The 19,230-nt window shown below is 35.1% G+C and overlaps 4 protein-coding genes across 4 annotated transcripts; 3 read left to right on the top strand and 1 right to left on the bottom strand.

Annotated features, from left to right (window-relative positions):
- The first annotated feature begins 1,714 nt into the window (after positions 1-1,714).
- LOC115965488 (putative DNA glycosylase At3g47830) lies at positions 1,715-3,811 on the top strand. The gene is made up of 4 exons (XM_031084723.1): positions 1,715-2,157; positions 2,833-3,033; positions 3,404-3,460; positions 3,529-3,811. The coding sequence occupies exons 1-4, from the start codon at positions 1,816-1,818 to the stop codon at positions 3,787-3,789; spliced, it is 861 nt and encodes a 286-aa protein (XP_030940583.1). The 5' UTR covers positions 1,715-1,815; the 3' UTR covers positions 3,790-3,811.
- Positions 3,812-4,915: 1,104 nt separating this feature from the next.
- LOC115965489 lies at positions 4,916-5,925 on the top strand. Its single transcript, XM_031084724.1, has one exon. The coding sequence runs from the start codon at positions 4,940-4,942 to the stop codon at positions 5,735-5,737; it is 798 nt and encodes a 265-aa protein (XP_030940584.1). The 5' UTR covers positions 4,916-4,939; the 3' UTR covers positions 5,738-5,925.
- A 1,675-nt stretch (positions 5,926-7,600) lies between these two features.
- On the bottom strand, positions 7,601-9,092 carry LOC115963723 (peroxidase 65-like). Its single transcript, XM_031082857.1, has one exon. It carries the CDS (start codon positions 8,915-8,917, stop codon positions 7,922-7,924), a length of 996 nt encoding a protein of 331 aa, XP_030938717.1. The 5' UTR covers positions 8,918-9,092; the 3' UTR covers positions 7,601-7,921.
- Positions 9,093-11,340: 2,248 nt separating this feature from the next.
- On the top strand, positions 11,341-18,996 carry LOC115963722 (alpha-mannosidase I MNS5). The gene is made up of 15 exons (XM_031082856.1): positions 11,341-11,587; positions 12,151-12,193; positions 12,286-12,351; positions 12,429-12,490; positions 12,720-12,819; positions 13,026-13,208; positions 13,936-13,984; positions 14,073-14,252; positions 14,493-14,613; positions 15,478-15,559; positions 15,637-15,722; positions 15,869-15,969; positions 17,590-17,731; positions 17,843-17,993; positions 18,515-18,996. The coding sequence occupies exons 1-15, from the start codon at positions 11,445-11,447 to the stop codon at positions 18,722-18,724; spliced, it is 1,719 nt and encodes a 572-aa protein (XP_030938716.1). The 5' UTR covers positions 11,341-11,444; the 3' UTR covers positions 18,725-18,996.
- Positions 18,997-19,230: the final 234 nt, after the last annotated feature.

Consider the following 19,230-nt stretch of genomic DNA (forward strand, 5'->3'; position numbering starts at 1 on the left):
ACCAACCACTGCCGGTTACCACCCATCCGTTGTTGTCACCATCGTCGATCATTCGAAATCGTGACCACAACCCTCACCACCAATTTCTTCCTCACAATCCCTTTAAGCCTTTTATTATAATAGGGAGGTTAGCAATAGGCATATTTATTAACTCAAATCTTTCTTTCTTCATTCTCTTATATTCAAACCCACTAAAAATAAATAAATAAAAGGTGCAGTTTATATTAGCGTAAAATGTTTTTCAAAAAAATACTTAGTGTGTGTTTGTATTCGCGTTTGCTGCGTTGCGTTTCACTTTCTACGTTTTCTCTTTTTTTTCTTTTTTTTTTTGTTCACGCGTTTTCCCCTCACAAGCGGCTACTGTTTATGTACTGTATATGAACAGTAGCCGCAACATTTGACTAGTTTTACGTGAACAGTGCATTCGTGCACTGTTCACGGACCCACAAATTTCATTTTTTATCAATTTTTTCATTAAAAATGCGTCCCACGATACTATTCACACATTTAAAAATTATTTTGCTACAGTGTTTTCAGTTTTCAGTTTCAGCAAAATAAGTTTTATCCAAACACACCCTTAATGCTTGATATAATTGAAATTGTTAATCAACGGAAAACATTTTTTTGTCATCAATAAATACACTAAAATGACGACTTACAAGGCATATAACATTTTTTGAAAAAGGTTTGGACTTCGTCCACAACTCTTATTTCATCCCACATCACTAATAGTTATTGCCCCCTATCCACCGTCATTACTAGCTCAATCGTTGTCGATCACACGTTGGCCATTGATTGATGGCTGTTATTGGTTATTGAACATTGTCACCAATCACTATTGGCCACCATCTGTTCGTTATTGTTACCGTCGTTGATCATTTGACGTTGCTGCCACATCCCTCACTCCTTTTCTTCTCACAATTGTCATTATTGGTGGAATTTTCAATTAAACCAAAAGCTAACAAAATTATTTTTTAGATTGTATCTAAAAAAAATATAAAACAACATTATCTTATACAAAAAAGATTTGGAGAAATTTCACCTTTTTACCCTGTACTTTAGGGATGGTCCAAATTAAACCATGAAAATTCAGGGTGTTATTTCTTTTTTCTTTTTTAATTTTATATAAGATAAAAACCCTACTCTAATTTAATCTAAGCGTACGTTTGGATTGGGCGTTTTGCTCAATTTGTGTGTCTTGCGTTTTTTTAGTGAGTCCCAGGAGTATCATTCACGAACCACCAAACTCAGCAAAACACAGATTTCTAGATAAATTTGGATCCCACAACCCTATTTACACTTTTAAAAATTATTTTGCTACAGTGTTTTCAGTAATAAATTTTTAATTTTCAGCAAATAAGCGGTATCTAAACACACTCTAAGTGTATATGTGTATGAAGCTTATTTCTAGAGACAACTCCGACCCTTGGCCTCCACACCTCACAAGCACTTATATTTGTAAAGTAACCATTGAGTGATAATGGTGTTATTTCAATTTGATTCTATGGACGGTATAGGGTTTAAAGAGAAATCCATCTCCCCCCCCCCCCCCCCCAAAATTTTCTGCAGGTAAGCAAACAACAAACAGGTGTCATATTGTTCAAAACTGTCCAATTATTATTGAGTAATGCTAAGCCATATCAGCCATTTGTAAAAATATTGTAAAATAGTTTATATAAGTACTATTACTCATTTTTATTAGCCCACTAAAAGCCCATGTCCAAAAGTAAAGTCCATCTTAAGTGAAGTAGCTTCAAACTAATAAGCTCAGCTTAAGCGTTGAATTGAACCAAAAACACAGAAAGCATTCAGAAAATGCAGAAATCCCGCAAAAGAAAGCAGCTTGAGCTTGATCACAAGCCTCAGTCTGAGTCTGACTCTGGAACCAAACTCACCAAGGACCCATATCCGACCCACACTCGACCCACCCGAGAAGAATGCATAGCCGTACGAGACGACCTCTTGGCCCTCCATGGCTTCCCCAAAGAGTTCGCCAAGTACCGCAGAGACGAGAACCAAATCCAATTCGATGATGGGGATGCCAAGGAGACTGTTTTGGACGGTTTGGTTAAAACCGTGCTCTCCCAGAACACTACGGAAGTTAATTCTCTGAGGGCTTTTGATTCTCTCAAGTCTGCTTTTCCCACCTGGGAAGAAGTATGTATGTTTGTTCTTGTTCGAGTTTTTTCAACTTGTTTTGGTTTGGTGGGCAATGGGTATTAATGAATTTTGAATTTTGAGGTGGAATTGTGTGTTTTTGGACTTGCATTGAGGTGGGTTTTGTTTATTTTGATTGATGGTCTAGTTTTGGTTTGATGGGTCTTAATGAAACATAAAATTAAGTATGTTTTTTGTTGTTTTTATTTTTTCAACTTGTTTTGGTTTGGTGGGCAATGGGTATTGATGAATTTTGAATTTTGAGGTGGAATTGTGTGTTTTTGGACTTGCATTGAGATGGGCTTTGTTTATTTTGATTGATAAGTCTAGTTATAGTTTGATGGGTCTTAACTCTTAATAAATCATAAAAAGTTAGTACTTTTTTGGACCTAGATTTTTCATGGGGTTGTGTTTTATAGAACAATTTTGATAATGTGGGCGTTTCAATTAGTTTCTCAACCTAAATGTGTCCTTTTGAATAAGTTATTTTTGTATTGGTTTTAATAGTTGTTGTAAATGGACAATATGGTTTATTGTTTCTGACTATTTGTAATTTGCTGAATGATTTTCTTTGACCTGATGGTTATTGATGAATCCTGAGGTGGATATGGGTATTTATTGCTTATTGGGGCTACTTTTGCTCCGTTTTTGAAAGATTCTTGTGTTTTGTCTAAGGTCCTTGCTGCTGAATCAAAATGTTTAGAGAATGCCATAAGATGTGGAGGTTTAGCCCCAACTAAGGCTTCTTGCATTAAGAATATATTGAGTTGTTTGCTTGAGAAAAAAGGCAAATTGTGCTTGGAGTACTTGCGAGATTTGTCAGTTGATGAAATTAAGGCTGAGCTATCTCAATTCAAAGGAATTGGCCCCAAAACGGTAATCATCTTTTTTGTGATTCTTTGTGTTACTTTTGTATGCTTCATCCTTGCATCTGTTGAAACCTTCATAGTATCAAGAGCATTGGTGGCCTTTGTCTATTTAAAATAGGAATGTATGAATGCCTTTTTCAATTATATATATATATATATATATATATATATAATTGCCAATTCAGCTCCAATTTTGTTGTCTTTGTTGGTCATATTGATCAACACATTCTACTGGTAGTTGAAATGGTCCAGAAGGTTTTTACTTTTTTTTCCTTCCTATATGTTACTATCCTTTATCCACACATACACAGCACCACACCATGTATATATTTTTCCTCAATTGCATCAGAATTTAATGATTGCAAAATGGATGATAGGTGGCTTGTGTTTTGATGTTCAATCTTCAGCTAGACGATTTTCCAGTGGACACACATGTGAGTACTATATTTCTCTCACTTCTTCGGCACTGTGTGATTCTCCTCATACTCACATGTTTGTGCAGGTGTTTGAGATTGCAAAGGCCATTGGTTGGGTACCAGCTCTGGCTGACAGGAACAAGACATATCTTCATCTTAATCAACGTATCCCAAATGAACTTAAGTTTGATCTTAACTGTCTTCTGTATACCCATGGTAAGCTCTGCCGTAAATGCACCAAGAAAGTGGGTAAGCAGCAAAGAAAGGAATCCCATGAAATCTCTTGTCCTCTCTTAAATTACTGCAAGAACTCTTTGTATGAAATCAAGTTAATAAATTCAATTTAAGGTTGAAAGCCTTGCTCGATCCTATTATGCTTTTCCTTTTGTTTTGAAGAAGGAACCCGGGGCGGGGGGGTGAGTTCCTTGTTTGATCTCAAGGAAGCTTTGTGAAGTGATGAATTGGGTTCACTTTAAGATATATGACATAAAATGTAGTGATACATCCAATACATTACTGCACCCTTCTTCACTGTGTGTTTTATAGTATATCCTTGTTTGATTTCAAATTGAGTTTATTAAACTGTTTCTAAGGGGTCTACTTGAATTTCTTCAATAACTTAAGAAATCAAGTTGAAATTGGACTAAAAGAAAAAACAAAATGGATTTTTTTTTTTGGTGGGGGAGGGTTGGGGGGTTGGTGGGTGTGAGTTGATAAGGAATGAGAGAGTGCAATTTGCAAGTCATTGAGTAAGTACACATTTCAATTGTTTTTAAGATGTCAAAAGTCTTGATGGTTCCTGTTTACATATATTCCAAGATCTTCTTTTGACCTTAGTAGTTTTGCTTACATCATTATCCACTTCCATCATCCCATGTTTATGCAGTAACTCCACCTCCAAATTCTTTGGTTTACCAAGTTTTCATTCGTTGTATGAGGGCAGAGGAACTGTTATGAAAATGATTATGGAAGAGGCAAGTTGCTGCAGTATTACTGAATTTAGCATAAGCATGCATGTGGACAAATGAAAGGAGTGATCATTAATAAGCTCAGAGTCTTAGACATGCTGAAAGTACGGTACAGATAAGTATAGAAGTCAGAGTTTTCCCTCTAGCAGGCATGCCACTTCTTTTTGACCTTTGGTGTTAAATAAAATAATTTAGGCTAATCCCTTTTAATAATGCCTCAGCAAATTTGCATGTAAAAAATGCCTAGCTGCCTATATACCATATAAAGTAAGATAATCTCTCTTTGATATGGAAAATTTGATGCATGTCTTTGTTAAAATGTTGTCCTAATCCTCTGATGGATGCCAGCTACCTACTTCTGTTCTTGTTACTCATTTTCTTTGATTGACTCTTTCGACACATTTATCCTGTTCTTAACATGGAATAATACTATTTGGGTGTAAAATATTGGTGAACCCAAAGAAGTTTTCTATATAAGGTAAAGATTCAAGGCCTAGAGGGGTATGCTAAATTGTTAGTTTTAGAGAGAATGGAAAACAATATGTTGCAAACAAACTTTGGGGCCTCTAACTTACTCTTGCATAGAAGGAGCAAGAATGATGACTTCTTTTCTGATATCCACATGGAGGCGAAAAGGCTCAAATTATTTGGCTTTGATGTGGATCCTTATGCCAAGGGTGAGAAATATATGAAAAAATTTGAAAGGCAGGGAAGTGTTAGGTCCTCTGACAAAGAATTGTTGGGGATGGAGAAATCTTTTGAAGAGAAAAGTTCAATATGCGAACCAGCACAGAAGAGGTATGTATGTGTGTTTTGTCTTAAGGAGTTTTCAAGCTCGCAGGCATTTGGAGGCCACCAAAATGCCCATAAGAACGAGAGGCTAAAGAAGAAACTAATGCAGCCTCAGGGAGAGGGGGCTAGCTTCAATGCTTACCTTCAACCTCTCCAAAGTCACAGTGGTTTCATTCCCGGTCATTCTTCCCCATGTTTCATTGACTTTTCTTCTTGTGCACCTGATATAACACACCACAAGGAGTCTCAGATTGGCTTGAATTCCTTGGATCAAGATCAAAACTTATACAGTGGTGCATCTCGTGTCTTCAAGCCGATAGCTCAGGCTTCTCATGGCCGATTTGAACAACCAGCAGTCATCAAACCTTTGCCATCCTATGTTTCAAAGAAAAGCTGTCAGAGTCTGTGTATTCGATTAGGCTTGCCCAATGCAGCTCCTCCAGAAGCGCATGCTATACAGTTTGGGAAATCTAAACAGTGCTTATCCTTCTTCCCTTTTGATTTTTATGATTCTCAAAGTGAAAAAGATGGGTGAAGTATTATGGAAAGTCTCTAGGTAGGCAGTCTGAGACTGCATTATAACAATAGTTGATCATAATGTATCTTTTTTCAAGCAATCTCCCATTTGAAATAAATCAATGATGCTAGATTCAGCCTTATTTAGAGTATATGACTTGTGACCTTGTACCCCTATGTAACATGAATGGATGATTCTACCACAGTTCGCCGAGTCTATGATATGATCAGGATATGCTAATCCATTAATTGCTTGCTATGGGATCAATTTGGACAATGAAAAACCAGCAATTGTGTATTAGATTTAAGATTAAATTATTTACAGTTCTATTGATTATGTTCTATGTCTGTAGTTTACCTTAAGCGGAGAAAGCAATTCACATAAGCAATTCAACTACTTAAAAAGTGGACGCTATTTGCAATGCATATTTTGGATCTTTCTGCTTGTTTACTACTTCCTTGTGTTGCTAGTTGATACGCAGATGATCTGTTCTTTCATTTTTGTTCAAATTCTCCTTGAAAATTATTGAAAAGAGCCAATTGTGTTTTTGGCCGCATACAAATGTGCATGACAATTTACATTGAATTGAGAGTGAAACTTTGATTGCCATATTTTTTTTCAAATGTTGTATAAATTCATGGAATCCATTCAGTCAACTGACTTTTTCTTTAGTTGTCAAATTAAAATCTAAGGTCTAATTTATGTCAATTCAATCCTTTTGTCAAATTGAGTTAATCCAGTCATTTTGTCCAAATCTGATAATAACTTGCCGTGATTTTGTTAAACAACATTGTTTTAAGTTGGGATTTTGAGTCAGCATAAAAAACAAAACGTTTTTAAATAAAATTAGCCACGTGAGTGGATGGCAACAGCACTGCATAAACACTGATAACATTAAACGAATTGAGTCAAGAAGTATTCAAAGTTCGTCTTCATAGAGGTTGTGCTCTTTAGTGGCGTTGATGGTAAGATCCAACATCATCAACTGATCCCCACAATCAACGAACACCAGCCTCCTCCTAACTCCACTGACAAGAGGATCTCTTGCCATCATTTTTTTTTTTTTTTTTGAGAAACTTCTCTCGCCATCATTTGATTCTTAAAAATTGTAGCGTTAGACAATTCGGAAAAGGAAAATTATTAGTTTACATTAATACGAGAATGTAAAGCCTACATGGTAGGCAAAAGGATGGTACACATTCTTCCAAAGTGGCAAATATTTGACAATTTGGAAGAATCTTTTTGCCTACAATGTACACTTTACGTTCTACTATTCATTTAAGCTAATAATTATCCTTTGGAAAATTCAAAGTCATGTTTTGTTCTCTTGTTCATACGTTATAATCTGAGTTTGGATATTTTATACTTAGAGTGCGTTTGGATTGGGCGTTTTCTGCCCAATCCTGCGTTTGCGTTTTTCAGTTTTTTTTTTTTTTTTTTTCACGCGTTTTGGGTGTTGCGGCTACTGTTCATGCACGGTTCAATGAACAGTAGCCGCAAACTTTGACTTTTCAAATTTTTTTGGACCAATCACAGCATATCATGTACTGTTCACGGACCCACAAATTTCACTTTTCAGCAACTTTTTCATTAAAAATGGGTCCCACGATACTATTCACACATTTAAAAATTATTTCGCTACAGTGTTTTTCAGTTTTCAGTTTTCAGCTGTATCCAAACGGACCCTTATTCTGCAAACTAATGAATCAATAATGTTTGAAAAACTTTCAAAATCGAGAAGTTCTTGGCATGTTTAAAACATGTGCTGGATCCCCATTGAATTCCACTCATCCATCTTCCAAAAGCCAACAGAAAACAAACTTGGAAAAAGGGGGAAAGAATCTCAATTGAGAAACTAAGAATTTTATTTTTACTCACCTATGAAAATTACAACCTCAAACAATTAACACACTTAATTTGCAGATGAAGAGGAAAATCGTTTCCCTTCTTTCATCATTCATTAATCTTAAACCACATAACATTTATATTAAAAAAAATAGTACAAGCTTCTATTCTCAAATATTATATTGTCGTGAACATGTCATCATGAAGAACATCAATCAGATCACCATATAAATATAATCACTATCATGGTTCTTATAAAAAGCAAAACAAAATATGAAGTTAAAGGGAATTTAGAACCTTTGTTTTTTTTAAAACCCTGTTTCTTCTGGATACAAATCAAAACAATCACAAATATTTCTATGCCTTGATAGTGTTGAAAGCGTCACACTTGTGCCTCACCTCTCCTTTCCGGCCAGTCTTGATACCAAAAACACTAAGCTTTTCCATTGCGTGTGAAAAATCCTCGAAGAACTTAGTCTGGTTTGAAGCGTACAAGTCTACGAATGGCTTGGTTCTAGGGTGCTTACTGAGTGCATGATCGGTGGCCAAGAGCCCCAATCCCCTCTGAAGATTCTGATAGTACATGTTGTCAAACTTGCTTGGTGTCATTATATCATTGAAAGCAGACATTCCAGGGTCTTTAAGGTAGTTTGAACAAGTTTTTCTCAATGCCTCAGCGTACTTAGGATACATTTCTGGGTCAGATGGGGAGGTCTTGCTGTAATTGTAGATTCTGTGACTGAATTCCTTGCAATGAGAAAATCCAATGGTATGTGCACCTGTTAGCGCAACCATTTCTTGTGCGCTAAACCCTTTAGCAGCGAAAACTTTGATCAATTGGTTCACGGACATGTTTGGTTGCGGAACTTGTCCGTTAACAAGTCCAGCTTTTGATTCAAAGCCATCTTTTCGTCCCAAACGTACATTGTAGAAAGGACCACCCACCATGGTGATAAGATCACGCGTAGCTTGGGCCAAGATATCAGCGCAGGAAACAATGCCGGGGCAAGAGAGCTCGAGGGCGGTCTTGGCACGAACAACCAGATCAAAGGCGTCGCCGGGGAGAGAGAGGTTGATATCAGCGTCACGCTCGGCTTTGTTGAAGGGGTTTGTGGAGATGAGGACCGAGGCATCGCAGCCATCAACCATGCAGTCATGGAAAAAGAGACGTAAAGTGCCTGCGGCGGTTGTAGGGCTATTGATCTGTTTGCTGGTGACAGTTTCACGCATGATGGAGTCAAAATCAGGGCATGTTTTTGTGTAGTAGTCGACGGAGAGCTTGGATTCTGAGAAGGGAATGGAAAGGAAGAGAAGGAAAAGTAAAGGGAAAGGGAATGGGAAAGGGAAAGCCATGGTGAAAGAAAGAAAGAATGAATGAATGAATGAGAGGAAGGGTGGTAGGGATTGAGAGTTGAGACCTACTTCCTCTAGGTTTTTCCTCTATGAAGCAACCTCCACAGGAGGGAATTGGGAGGAAAGAGAAAGCAGATCTATGGGTTTGGGGGAAAAGGAGAGTTGGGAAAAAGGTAAAGAGTATTGTGGATGAGAGAGGTTTTAGGGGGGGAGGTTTGTTATATTGCTATATTAATGAGAGAAAAAGAGAGGAATTTTTTTGTTTCTGTTTGTGTTTTTCTTGTGCATGCTATTTTTGCATGGCTTTGTTTTTGTATGGAAGGTTGGTTTTTGAGGGTTGGTTTTTGAGGTTTGGAAGGGGAAAGGTTATTGAGCGTGGAATGCGTTGAACCAGCGAAATCATTTAAATATAAATTTTTTATCTCAAAATTTGTATTTCACTAATCATAATTTATTGTGTATTTATTTAATTTTTTTTCTTATATAAGATAATTAAAGTTTAAAATGGAAAAAAAATAGAAAAAAAAAAAAATCAACCACATGATAAGTAATGATTGGTTGAATATAAAGTAAAACATAAAAAAGTGGGTTGGAAGATTTATATGACCTATAATTTTGCATTGTTAATTTTGTATAAATGGTGCCGCTCGCATATAAAAACTGTTTTGATTAATTAATTACCAAATGTTTGTTTAAATTTAACAAAGTGTTTGACTCAAAACAAATTTTATAAAAGCGATCCAAACATGTAGCTAGATTCTCACAAAACTGCCTCACTTAAAAAAGAAGGGTAGTGGATATGTTTCTTCCCCACAAAACTGAATTAGTTTTGCTTGTGAAAAAAATGGTTGTTCTCTCTTTTCTTACCACAATACAATTGCTGTTTCCTCCGCGTTCTCTTATCTCCTGTCCTTTTTTTTTTCATTTTCCATCCAGCTAAACATAACATTCTTTAGTTAGATTTCTTTTAATTAAAAAAAATTATAGGCCTTTAGTTAGAACTTTTTGTTGTTGTTGTTGTTGAGAGAATAGTTATAACTTAGATGTACATTAAACACAAAAAATTCTCAGAACATGCATTGCCAAGAGATCAAGGATTACCTTTTTTTGGGGGGTGGGGGGGGGGGGGGGGGGGGCGCGCAATTTATAGCATGATCTTGATTACCTCGTTTTGAATTATCTTCTTTTAGTTCTAATTTTTATCTCCTATTTCCTTTTTGAGATTTGTAAAGACAGTTTTTTATCTTTAAAATAAGGCCTATTGTTTTTTTGATTACATGAATTGTAATTCGGAGTTCACTAATCTCATCATTCTTGGGGACTAGTTAAATGTTAGAAGAGTCAAACTCAAACATGTCAGATCTATGAATTTTTCTTTTTGAAGGTTAACAAAAATAATTATTCTACTTTGGAAGAGAAAACAATGAAGTTAGGGTAACAACAAAAATTTACTCCAATTTTACAACACTTCTCTATTGCCTACCACTCCACACTTGCACCCACCTTAATCTACAATTAAAAATTTTCAATGTCCATATGCGAGGTAATAGACAAATTTTGAAATGTTATAAATTTATATTGTCATTGTAGAAGGATTCAAAATAAATAAAAATTATAAATATGTACATGAATAAATAATTAAATGTACATATTTCACAAACTAAATAGTAGTTATATGACCACACATTATTTCACAATTTTTTTTATCACAATTATGATGTAGCATATTGGTTTATCACTTATACATGAACCAACAATTTTTCTTTTCCACCACTCACACTTTTTCACGTCACAATTATGACAATGAAGTTGCGAAATAAAATGTGGTACTAGATTTTCTCATAAAAAAAAAAAAAAAAGTTATGCTTGTGTTGCGAGTTGTGAGTTGTAGAGAGATAATGGTAGGTTTATGTGAAGACATCCCTTTACCACCCATAACTAGTCACGTGGGCGAATTGTGACACAAATAGTGCCAACATGACACCAACGTAATTCTAAAAAAAGTGAAATAATTAAACGTTATGAGTAATGCAAAGATCACGTAAAATAATACAATTTGTACCACAAGTCCACAACTCATACACGTAGCAAGTTATAAGCGGTACAAATATATTACCCACTATCTACATGTTATGTCATTTTACGTGCTCCTAATATTACTTATTACTTAATCATTATTTAAGACCCACAAAAAAATGTTAAAAGTCCGGAAAAAAAGTATTACGAACAGTCAAAACACAATTGAGAAGTCAGAGACATGATAAATAGTCAAAAACCAATCAGTGGACACCACGTGTTTACTTGACCGATTAGAAGTGTAAATTCACAAAACCCTAAACATTACGTGGCGCCACCTCATTGGTCAAGAATCTCTCACTCAATACCTTTATTATTCATGTTCTAAACAGATGGCCAATCTTTCACTGGCACTGCTCGACAAGATCCCCAACAACCACCTCAACAAAATCGAAAAATTCTCATACTCACTCATAGAAAGCTTTCAAATTGAGCACACGAAGCAAAAACCATGTTGCCTCGAGAGTTTATTGTGGCATGGATGCTTGTGTTCCTTGTGATCTTTCCCAACATCTTCAACCCTTGCACGTGCCAACTCGAACCTCGTTGGGCAGCTAAGAAGAGACACGTTATGAGAGAGAAGGTTCGGAAGATGTAAGCAAAGCTCGAATTTTGACACTGACCCAGTTGATATTCTGAGCTCAATTTCATTACTTTCGTATTGGTTTTCATTTTGAGCTGATGGGTGTCTTCTATTTTAGTCTTAATAGAATCATGGGTTGTTCTCAATTTATTGATTGATATCAGGATTTGCTTTGGCTTATGTTGTTGGCAATGCTTGGTGTCTGGTTGAAATTTGTCATCAAATAAATTTTAGATGAGGGATTTATTTTATTTTTATAGATCTCTGCTAGTTTGAATAGTTTTATTTCTAATTTTAATTTCAATTTCAATTTCAATTTGCTTTTAAACTTTAGGTGACAAATGAGGTAACATTAGCAAGCATGTTAGAAATATGTGGTTTTGCTTTTTTGTTATTGTTCATGACCAACTTCATTGCATTTTAAGCACTGATTCTAAATGAATTTACCTATTTGAACAAAGTGGAACAGAAAAAGGGTGAGAAAATTTTTTATTAAAAAATTATATTGACATCTCCTTGTTAATAAATTGTGAGATGAAATTTAACAGTATGTTTTATTTCTCATTCTTTTCAGGTTTTACCATGCATATGACAACTACATGACCCATGCATTCCCGGTCAGTTCCTGATCTTCAATGATTTTGTTAGAGTTGACATAACACTTCCATTTAATGACATCATATTTATCTTTTTATTCCTTTTTTGGCAGCATGATGAGCTCAAGCCTCTTACTAAATCTTTCACTGACTCTCTTAGCGAGCTGGGAAATCTGAGGGTAATTTTTTATTATTGAGCATGCTATTAATAGTTAGTTGCAAGGGGAAATATAACTGTTTGTTCTCTCAATTACAGCTTGAACACTTACCGCAAGACTATAATGGATCTGCTCTCACACTTATTGAGTCATTATCCAGGTATAACATGTGACTTGAGTAAAGAGTGCATAGATAGTTAGGTTGTAGATCTAATTTTTCAATCTTAACTGTTATGTATCTAGTTATTGCAATAATCTATTACTATCATTATTTTTTTTTTCTGATAATTAGTTATTGCAGTAATATATTCTAGTTTGGTGCTTTCCTGATTTCATTTTATATAGTGGCATAATCATTCTGATACTGTCTCTCTCTCCTCCCTTTTCAGCCTTCTTATTATGGGTAACAGCACTGAATTTGAAAGGGCAGTACTTTGGCTTTCTCAAAATATAACATTCCATGTTGATGCAAGGGTAAATCTTTTTGAGGTATGCGATTGAAATAGTTCTTGGAAAAGCATTGGTTTAGTTGATTCTAAAACTTCATTTGGGACAGTATGGATTAATCAAATCTTGATGAAGCAGATTGCTAATTTTAATTTCTCAATGTCATTCAAGAAGCAATATTATTACATTCTATGTTGTTTTTGAAATGTTTTAATGGTGTTCTTTTCCACTTGGTCATTATGGTGTAGTGCAACATAAGAGTTCTTGGAGGACTAGTTTCTGCTCATATACTTGCAACTGATTCTACAAACAGGTTGGTTCATGGTGCTTACAAGAATCAGCTGCTTATCTTGGCTGAAGATTTAGGGAAACGCTTTCTACCTGCATTCAATACACCCACTGGGTTGCCATATGCATGGATTAACTTAAAGGTACTACCAAAATATGCTTAAGTCAATTTTCAAATACACAAACGCATATATATATACTTACCTTCTAAACCAGTGTTAGGATACCTACTAGTAACAAGAAATATATAGGGCTGTACCCTTTGTTGCAACACATATTTGCTAGCCTTTGAAGAAGGCTCATGCAGATCTTTCATATTGTAGTGCTTTTATATATGAGATATTCTTTCAGACGTAGCTAGATTATCACTTCTCCATTGTCTCATAATGGATATAGCATACTTTTAGTTTGATATAGATGAACCATAGCCCTTATTCAGTGCTCAGTAATTTATGCTAAAAATTGGCCTGACTTCAAGACTTTTAACAACTGAGCTTGAAATATTGAAAAATGTCATTCTTTAAAAATGTCTGATAATATGCGAAAGCCAATTACTAAACTTTAATATCAAACTTGCAATCTTATGCTTCTGGTGCTATTCAAAATAGTTCATCTTCTGTTGTATGTTGAACTAAAAGGTCTTTGTTATCCTCCAACTGTATGAATGTCATCAATCAGATACTAAGCATGCTCTTATTGATGCTATCTTGATTCGTATGATGCTGAAAGACAAGCACTTTTCAGCCTACTCACATTTTGATTCATCCAAAAAAAATTTACATTTCAATTGTCAAAATGTATGAAATGTCTGTTGGTTTTGTCTGTAAGAAGGATATATGACTCCGCATCAATGCAAAATTCTGTGGACAGTACGGAGTGATGGTGGATGAGACTACTGAAACAAGCACTTCTGGGTGTGGTGAGAGGCTTATCTTTTAGAGTTTATGATGTGAGAGTATCACAAAAAGTGCAGCACTGAAATCAGCTGATTTTCATTCTGGATTCAGGTTCTCTGATTCTTGAAATGGGAGCCTTATCACAATTAACTGGTGACCCCACATACGAATATGTAGCTATACGTGCTCTTCGTAAATTATGGAGCATGCGGAGTTCACTGAATTTACTTGGAACAACGCTGGATGTGGTAACTGGGGATTGGATAGAGTATTCAGCTGGAATTGGGGCTGGTAGGTACTCTCTGATTTTTCAATTCATTTTGTGCTAGATTCTGTGTCATATGGTTCATGAGACCACTAAACATATGAGCTCCCTTTTAAAATTTAGCATATATTGTATTGTAAAATTTGTCAAATATGGCATGCCATGCTGTTTCCAGATTGTGTTGCATGCTGGATCTTTTTGCCTCTTTATATTTGTTAAGTTAACCTTGATGTTTCTGATGTTGGATTCCCTGTGGCTTATTTTAGGGGTTGATTCATTCTATGAGTATCTATTCAAAGCTCACATTCTTTTTGGAAAGGAGGAGTTTTGGCGAATGTTCCATTCTGCTTATCTTGCAGTGCAGAAATATTTTAGACACGGTCCATGGTACTGCACTGATGTCTTGCTCTGTTGAATTTGAATAATTTCTATGTTTCTACGTGTTCTCATTTTCATCCTATGGTTTCTTGATTTACGTTTATAACTTGCCTAAAGACTTTCACCAACTTTCCAAGATTTTGTGACCTTTATTGATTTTAACTTCATGACTGTTATATGGATTGACAGACTTTGCTATACTTTCTACCTGCCCAAAATTTCAGGTCTTGATTTGTCAAAAAAAAAAAAAAAAAAAACCTGGAGCAAATGTGGCTTGCTAATTAAAATAAATAAATAAATTGGTGTACTTTTTGTGGATCAGGCCATTGGTTTTACAACCTGGGTTGTATTGTCTTTGCCAACAGTCTGGACTGTATCATCATGCTGATGAAATTAACAGATTAGTCAAGAGTACAAAGAATACAGACTACACAGGGGAATGATCAGCACCCTTTTTGAAATAAACCATAGATTATGTGGGGAATTTTCTCTTCTTTAGACATAAGAACTTTGCACAATGGAGCTCTAGCTCAATTGCTTAAATGGTATTTTTATGAGGTTTGTGGTTTCAAATGTTTTTTACATGTTTTACAAGTTGATGCTATACATCTTTTGAGTGAATATTCAACTTTGTATTTTACCTTGTAAATTTTTTTTTTTTGATATGTAAGAATGTTATATATACGAATGGCTACTCTATGCATAAAAAACATAGAGCAAAAAGAATTTTTAAACACTCACTAAGTTTAATATAAGAGTTTATATTAGGAGTTTACAAGCCAAAAGAATTTATGTTCAACTATTGAGTATTAGGCTGTAAAAGAAAAGAAAAAAAAGTTTATGATTTGAAGCTTGTTATTGTAATGTATGTAGGTATCATGAAGCTGATATGAGAACAGGAAAGGCTACTTATTGGCAGCTTACAAGCCTTCAAGCATTTTGGCCCGGCCTGCAGGCAAGGACATATTATGAAATGAAATTTTAAGTCTCAGAGAGACCTTCTGATCTTTATATTTGATATATGGTGCTTAGGTTCTTGTTGGGGATATTGCAGCAGCTAATTCATCACACCGTGAGTTTTTCCATGTATGGGAGAAGTTTGGAGTTCTACCTGAGAGGTAACCGGCTTTTGAAATTTTCCCTATGTCTTCATTTAGTTGTATATTCTGTAACAACAATTAGCTTAGTTTAATTTTGTCTCTCTTTGGTCTCTACTATGGCAGAATTTTTTTTCATAATGGGTTAAAAACATGTAATTATTCAGGTATTTGCTGGACCATCAAATGTTGCATCCTACAGAAAAATATTATCCTTTGCGCCCCGAATTGGCAGAGTCAACATTCTACTTATATCAAGCCACCAAAGGTCTTTTATTGTTTCATATCAGTTATTTTTAATTTTAGCTTGACCTTACTGTCTGAGACTTTCTTTTATTTTTATTTTGTTTGATTTTTTTTTCCCCTGGAAATGTAATGCTTATTTATACTTTGAACTTGTAAAAGTAAATCAACTGTAGGTAGTAAATTTTAGGTCATTTATGTAGAAGTTGTAATTTTACATTGAAGTTGAACATTGATGAGCCTTGTAATTAAGTTGCAAAGCACACATTAGTTTCATCTTAGGGTAAATTACGTATTGGTGCCTAACCTTTACATTGTGTGTCAATTTGATCCCTAATATTTTGATATTGTGTCAAAATGGTCCATGCCGTTAAGTAAAGGATAGAAAATGCTGACATAGCTAACAGCCAAAATAAATATTATTTTCATGCCACATACATGACCACATGTACTGACATGTCAGCATATACATAAAAAAAACAAACAAACAAATTAGATATCTATTGCTCTCTCTGGCAGGGGGTTAAGTCAAACATGGCAATGATGAAGGCTTTAAGAACAAAAGGAAAGAAAAAATCTGTTTCAAGAAGATATTAATTCATATCTTCTACTAATTTAAAGAAAGAGGATATGAAGTAAATCCTACTTCTGAAACGAATTCCAAGTTTTTCTTTAGTTCCAATTAAGTAGTCTTGGAATACATTATACTTTTTTCCCCCATTTGGAGGACAATAGATGTGACTCCCATTGTTTGGCAATGGTAGATCTTTGTATTTCTGAGTTTCTGTAGTGCCATCCCTTCTTCTCCTTCTTTTACCCTTTTTAAATTTGATAAGATGAAGAAAGCCCACAGTTTGACAACGGGTTAAAGGAAGGTAGAAAAAAAACAAATTGATGAGACAGTGTTTTCCATTCCTTTGTCTCCCCCCCCCCCCCCCCCTCTTTTCCTTTCTTTTGATTTCATCCCTTCTCTCTCAATCAACCCTATTCACTTTACCTATCCACTTCTCTCTCTAACCCTAATTTACACTTATTTGATTTAAACCCCAACTGATGGTGGGTGACATTACCCCAAAGATAGAGCAAAAGATATCTAATTTGGTTTTTTGCTTCTTTTTTTTTGGTTAAGTATATGCTGACATTCCAGTACCGGCCATCTATGTGGCATGAAAATAATATGTTATTTTGGCCGTTAGTCACGTCAGTATTTTCCATCTATTACTTAACAGTAGAGACCATTTTGACATAATACTAAAATATTAGGGACCAAATTGACACATTTGAAAGGTCTTGGATTAAATTGGCATACAGTGTAAAGATTAGAGACCAAATATGTAATTTACCCTTCATTTTAATTATCATGTCCATAATTTGGATTGCTTGATTTAGGACTTGCTTTCTTGTGTACTTTAAGCTTCATTATGAGCATGGTTGCAGGCATATCACACAAATGCATTAATTCTCGCTTTAATCAAGGCACATGGTTATTCAGCTGCGCTCTGGACTATTCTGATTTTCACAGTTGTTTGATTTCTATCTTTTTTTTCATGTTATCAGATTCATGGTTCTTAAAAGTGGGTGATTTAATTGTTAATTCTCACATTTGATTAATTCTTTTTCTTTTTTCTGTTTTTCATGTTATCAGATTCGTGGTACTTAAAAGTGGGTGAATCGATTGTTAATTCTCTTAATTTATACACCAAAGTGGAAGGGGGATTTGCAAGCGTTAGAGACGTGACAACTATGCAGTTGGAAGATCACCAGCATAGTTTTTTCCTCGCTGAAACGTAAAGCTTTGTCATTCCCTTCTTCTTCATGTTATTAATAATAAAGAAATATTATCTCAGCCATAGAATTTTCACTCTTGAAATTATGTCAATGTCTAATGTTTCCTGTAGGTGCAAGTACCTCTATCTTCTGTTTGATGATTCATTTTTGGTTGATCGGAATTATATCTTCACAACCGAGGGTCATCCCCTTCCAGTATTAAGAGATTGGCATGACAGGCTTCCAGAAAGCTATATTTCAACTAACTGGAGTTTTGCCCAGGTTTTCTTCCTATATGCTTGTATAGCGATTGATTTTTGAAACTCTTCCTTTAACATACTCCAAAGATGCTTCCTGATTGAATAGAAGTTTTTCGAAACTTATATTTTTCCTTGCATGTATAGTTTACTCTAACCTTTTTGTTTTATTTTAATTTGTCCAAACAACAATTTTTATCCTTGCACATTTGTCACAGTTTCAATTTTGTTCCTATATATTTAATCATTTCCATTTCGTCCTTTGAATTCCAAAATCAAGTCAATTGAAAATCAAGTAGATTTTTTCATTAGAAAACGACTTAGTTTTGAAAGTTGGGACACAAAATTGACAATTAAAAGTCGAGGGGAATTGACATCATTCAATGTATATGGATGAAATTGAAACTACAATTATTGCTGGAGAACCAAAAGTATAGTCTGGAGTTCGGACCTTTTTATTTCAGTTTTCACTTTTGTAGTTTATACTTCTGTTGTTCTCAAATGTGGAATTGAATCATGTAAGTAATGAAGTTTTTACTTGTGCAGAGTGAAAAGCAAGGCAGGCGGACAAGTGCAATGTCTTTACAAGTCTGTCCTGCTAATGATAACCAACAGGTTGAGAGCGCTTGCCACATCACTGATGCTCGTGCTGACCACAGGTGTTTTACTGATGAAGAATGTGGAGTTGATTCGACTACATGCAGACGAAGGTCATGCAGCATGGCTGGGTACTGTGGGTTGTGGTTACTCGTGTAATACCTTGTAATATTCAAGAAATAAGTGAAGTTTTCTGAATTATAATAACTTTGGTCCACAGAGGTAAATAATCGGGCAGGTCTGTACTAACAGCCATTTGAGAAAATAGGAAAATGAGAGATTATAGGGATACTTATTACTTCGTATAGAAAATTTTCAATGCAAACTTTTTTTTTTTGGGGTGGTGGATAAAAATTAAGTTGCTCTGCACATTATGTATCAAATTGGGAATGTTACAAGTTCTATTGAGGGAGTTCTCTTTCGCAGAGACTGATGGTGTGTATGTGTACTAGAAATTGCCACAGATGAGCAGAGTGAGTTTTGCATGATTTGGAGTTACTGCACTATGCAATTTCCCCTTAATGTGTGAGGGAGAAGTTAAAAACGCCATTTGGTGTTTGTTTGCTTAACAAAAGCAAGTTCCTTCTTTTCTTTTTCTTTTTTGAGATAGATAGAATTCTACATTTTATTTTCAACTACAACATGTGATGACAAGAGAAAAAGAA

Source organism: Quercus lobata, chromosome 10 (genome assembly GCF_001633185.2).
Source record: "Quercus lobata isolate SW786 chromosome 10, ValleyOak3.0 Primary Assembly, whole genome shotgun sequence".
Lineage (NCBI taxonomy): Eukaryota > Viridiplantae > Streptophyta > Magnoliopsida > Fagales > Fagaceae > Quercus > Quercus lobata.